At 34.4% G+C, this 4,911-nt stretch overlaps 1 protein-coding gene across 1 annotated transcript in view; it reads left to right on the forward strand.

Moving 5' to 3' along the window:
- The window catches only part of LOC111379827 (isoflavone reductase homolog A622-like), a 6,894-nt gene extending 2,218 nt beyond the window's left edge, over positions 1 to 4,676 (forward strand). Inside the window, exon 5 of the mRNA XM_023003262.1 lies at positions 4,386 to 4,676. Coding sequence (XP_022859030.1) covers positions 4,386 to 4,546 — 161 coding nt within the window. The 3' untranslated portion in view covers positions 4,547 to 4,676. The remainder of the gene's footprint in view (positions 1 to 4,385) is intronic.
- The last annotated feature ends 235 nt before the right edge of the window (positions 4,677 to 4,911 follow it).

Here is a 4,911-nt window from a genome sequence, read left to right on the forward strand (position 1 = left end):
TATATAATCTCCAAACTGTCGTCTGTTGCCTATTTGGAAGCTATTATTTGAATAGTCGAAAACAGCAGCATAAAGATGCTGTCGGGTAAGGCTTGCTGCCTTAACTGGTAGCTTTATGGCTGCCTCAACCGGCAGCTTTATTTAATGCCTGTTTTTGCATCTAAACAGTTGCTAAATAGGCAGTATAAAGATGGCTGCCTCCCATCGAGGTTGTTATAAAGCTGTCGGTTTGACAGCTAAGTAGGCAAACAGGCAACAAAGGAAAGGAAAAAAATTTCGAGCAGGTTTGAGTCGACCCTTCTCGGCAAGGCTTGAGCTGAAAGCTCAAGTCAAGCTTTTGCTTGACTTGGCTCAGGCCAAAAAAAGGCTCGAGGTAAAAAAGCTCAAGCCAAGCTTAAGCTGAAATTTTCGGCTCAGCTCGCTGACACCCAAAGTCCAACTCAATTAACATCAGTACCTTCAGCTTATTTTCAGACTTAGTTTCACATTACCTTTCTCTACCAAACAATCAATCTAAGGGTCCAACCCACAACCAATATATTTACCTCGGTTGCTTCTAAATCTTACCCACAAACAACAAGATAATGGTATAAATTTGTAGTCACAAAGGCAAGAAGAAAATCAATGAAAAGAGGCATAAGAGGAGACCAAAGACATAAAAAGCCATTAGTTTTGGAAGCACAAAGTAGTTGATTTTTCTCTACAATATGGCAGTCATGTTTTCTTCTATGTCCATATCGAGATTCAAAGCCATCCAAAATGTAATATGTATGGGTTGGGTGGAGTTTTTGGACTTGGTTGTTGGTAATTAATTCACGATTGGTCGAGGTCTGTAAAGTTAAATTCTAACATCTAATATCATTGCTCGAAATTTATTGTGTAACTTTGATGCCCAATAAACCTGCAAGAATCAGAACACACAGTTAGTACTTGCATAATCAAGGTAATCAATAAAATCGGAATCACAAAACTTACCTCGTGTTTTGGACTTTAAATACATACCATACTTGCTCCACGTGCTCACTAGGGTTAAGGCCACAAACAAATATCCAAGTAGAAGCAGATAATTACAGCGACCATTTAAGAGCAAATAATCATACGATGAAGATATTATATAGGATAACACACAAATCTTTTAAAAAATCATGTTCACATAGAACAAAGGTTAACACCAAATTAATCAATAAATTGCCAACACACATGCAACAAATGCATAAATGACCCCATGAAAAGATCTCGCTACACTTATCCTATCCCATTTCATGTTTATACCTCGAGAATACATATTTCCTCTTTAATCTCCTACCATGCTCACTAGACTGATCACTAAACTCATGTTTAACAAGTAAATCACAATAGATCCTAAGTTTTTGGGATAATCCTTTATTACCACATTACTTTTCCCAACCTAAATGCATAATGAGTCTCCACCTAACCAAAGTAATAGAAGTGCCTTTCTCACACTCCACCTTATCAGGGTATTTGTAGACAAAAGATTCTAACATTGAATCACCCCTCCACTTGTGATACAAATGACACACTCCACATCCTTGGTAAAAACCACCAATGCATACTAAGCATCTATACTCCACATTACCAAATAGACATCTCACATTTGCTGTTAATACATCCTAACCCACTATGCATGAAAACAATTACACTAAGTAGTAAAATCACTTCAATTCATGTAGTTGCGTACACACACAAACAAATTAAAAGTATAACATATTAACGCAATAGAATTAAGCAATCACATAAATGCAGAAATGATTATATGCAAATGTACATGCTATAATTATGTTTACTCAATAAATCTCACTATAATCATCATTCGACCCTTCCTCACCTATCTTCTTACTCTTCTACTTATCCTTTTTCTTAGGCCATTCCCTAATTAAATGTCTAGACTTACTACAGGTGTAACATCGTCTAACGCTAGACTTGACCCATCCCTTGTCTTGCTTTTTACCACCCTCATTACTCGAGTTGCTACTCGAATCACGATTGTATTGAGCTCTACCTAAATTCATTTGCTTAAACTTCATTCTACTCTTCATCATATGTAACTCCCCACTCTTCTTATTATTTTTTTTTTTAGCCTTAATCCCCATCTCCTTACTCTTAAGGGAATCTATGAAAATATTAGGTGTTAAGGTGTCCCTAACATAGTTAATTGCATTCTTAACATTTTTATATGAATTAGGCATTGAATTAAGCGAAATAATGGCCTTATAAGATTTAGATACCTTTTCATCATAGTTAAAAATATTTTGAACAGGTTTGTTGAAAATATCCAAATTGTCATCAAGATTCTTTGAACTATATATTTTAAAATTGAAATATCTTTCAAGTAAGTACAACTTATTAGAAGTGGACTTAAACAAATATAAGTCCTCAAACTTTTGCCATCATTGTTGAATCAAGTTTTCCAACTTTTCTCAAAACAGTGTCAAATAGATGTAAAATAATTGAAGTGTAAGCAAGTTCATTATATTCTTGTTTTTGTGCTTATGTCGAATTTGCAAGAAATTTACCATCTATGTCTTTTGAAACTTATTGTTAAACTAAAATCTCTTTCGACTTTTGTTGTCAAATTGAAAAATTACATTTTCTATCGAAAATTTCAATTTCGAAATGTGATGATATTTTTGAAAGACATAACAACTAAAGTGCACAAATAAGTCACAAAAAGTAATCCTAAGACCGTAATATACACAATTCTAGATTTTCAGGATTTTGTAAGATTCACGATCTTAGATTAGGGGATGTTCAAACGGGTCAAGTCTATGTGTTTTAATAGAATAATCCATGCAATTCGAAGATATGTTAACAAAAATCAAGTTCTCATGCAATGTAGACAATTAAACACAGACCAATTATTAACTTACGATCAAATTCATCACTTCAAATAAGGCAAATAATTCTAAATTTCTAGCAAAAGTAATGTTACCTCTTTACGACAACCCAAATCCTAACGTCACTTCACATGATGATGCACTAATGTTGAACTTTAAATTGGGATAAGCAAATGTATCAGAGCGTACCAATCTAATTTTGTAAATTACAAGATTTGCGATTTATCACTTTGGGACTACCACTATTTGTCCTAAAGTCTCCAGCAACCAATCGACCACGATCGAATCTCGAATGCATGATGGAAAAATATGTCTAGATTCCACTGTATAACTTGAAATAGAAAATTAACAATACCAAAATGTCAGAAAAACTGTCAACAACAAATTGCCTAAAAAGACCTCCACCGGAAGACTCCACACATGCCTTCACTTGCCACCAACAGTCTCTATGCGTGGGCTTCATGCGCTGCCGTTGTCGATCATACACCTCACCTCCGGGATCACCTCCACTTGCACATCACGCTGGTGGTCTCCGTTTTACCAAACTCCTTCAAGATTGATCGAAAATCACAAAAATAGCCTCAATTTTTAGGAAATTTTCTAGACAGTTTTGCAATCTGATTTCTACTTCCTTTTAGCCCATTTTTTTTAGATGGTTTTTGATCAAATTTTTGTGCTAAATCCACCACATTGAAGCTCTTATACTAATTGTCATGAAAGCTCGCTCCAAGGATCGTCAAATTGATGATTTTTGGGCTCGATTTTACATTTTCTTTCTCTACCAAACAGCCAATCCAAGGTTTCAACCCACACCAATATATTTACCTCGATTGCTTCTCAATCTTACCCACAAAGGACAAGATAATGGTGCTGATTTGTAGCCACAAAGAAGAAGAAAAACCAATGAAGAGGCACAAGAGAGACCAAGGACACAAAGAAGTCACTAATTTTGGAAGCACAGAGCAATCGATTTTTTTCCACAATATGGTAGACATGTTTTCTTCTATGTTCATACACAAATTACACCCTAAAATGGCACGGGTAGACACACACACACATATAGGGTTAGATTAGGCTTTAAATGGACCAATAATAACGTTAGATGGGACAATATACAAAGACATTCAAGATGTAATATGTATGGGCCGGGTAGAGCTTTTGGACTCAGTTGTTGGTAATTAATTTACCATTGATCGAGGCTCGTGAAATTAAAGTCCGATGTTTAACATCATTGCCCGAGATTTATTGAATATCAAAAACTAACAAAAATAAACAATCTTGCTTGGTGCAGATCACAGTATACATCAAGTTTTACACTCTTTCATGAGTCAACACACAATTGGACGGTTTAAATTTTTTATTATTTTTATTTTTTTTTAACACCAATCAAAGTTTCACACCAAGGATGATGTCAAACATGATATACAAGTGGCATTATTGTAAAATAAATATTTTGGTCATCTAAATTAAAAAAAATGGCATTTCGCACCTCTCTTAATATTTTATTTGTGAACTTATTTTGTCTTGCAGATTCTCCATTGCAACAAAAATTACTCCTCGCCATTTGCCATGCTGTCTTTGTGAATGGATTGACCTTGAAAATTGACCCTTCTTCTGGGGTTGAGGCTTCTGAGATCTATCCAGAGGTGAAATACACAACCATGGATGAATATCTGAATCACTTCGTTTAAAATCTTAATTATTTAATAATGTATGTGGTGTTTGTATACAATCTAACTTGCTTGATTTTGTTATTATTGTAGTGTGGTACTTTAATTTACAGTTTATTTTGCTCCTACTTGCTCCCAATACGTTTAATTACTTAATGAGATTTGTCTTATTCGGGATTAACTTTCTACAAATTCAAAATGCTGGAGACAGCGTTGCCGAATTGAAATAGACAAAAAAATAAATTGAATACTAGTATGCAATTTTTCCAAATATAAAGGAGACGAAATGGCGAAATAGTTCATAAATAATGTGGATAGAAAGTAATTTGAATATTTATAAATAAATTTGCTTCACTAATAGGATAGTGATTCAACTTTGATTGTTA

The sequence above is a fragment of the Olea europaea genome, unplaced genomic scaffold (assembly GCF_002742605.1).
Source record: "Olea europaea var. sylvestris unplaced genomic scaffold, O_europaea_v1 scaffold204, whole genome shotgun sequence".
Taxonomy (NCBI): domain Eukaryota; kingdom Viridiplantae; phylum Streptophyta; class Magnoliopsida; order Lamiales; family Oleaceae; genus Olea; species Olea europaea.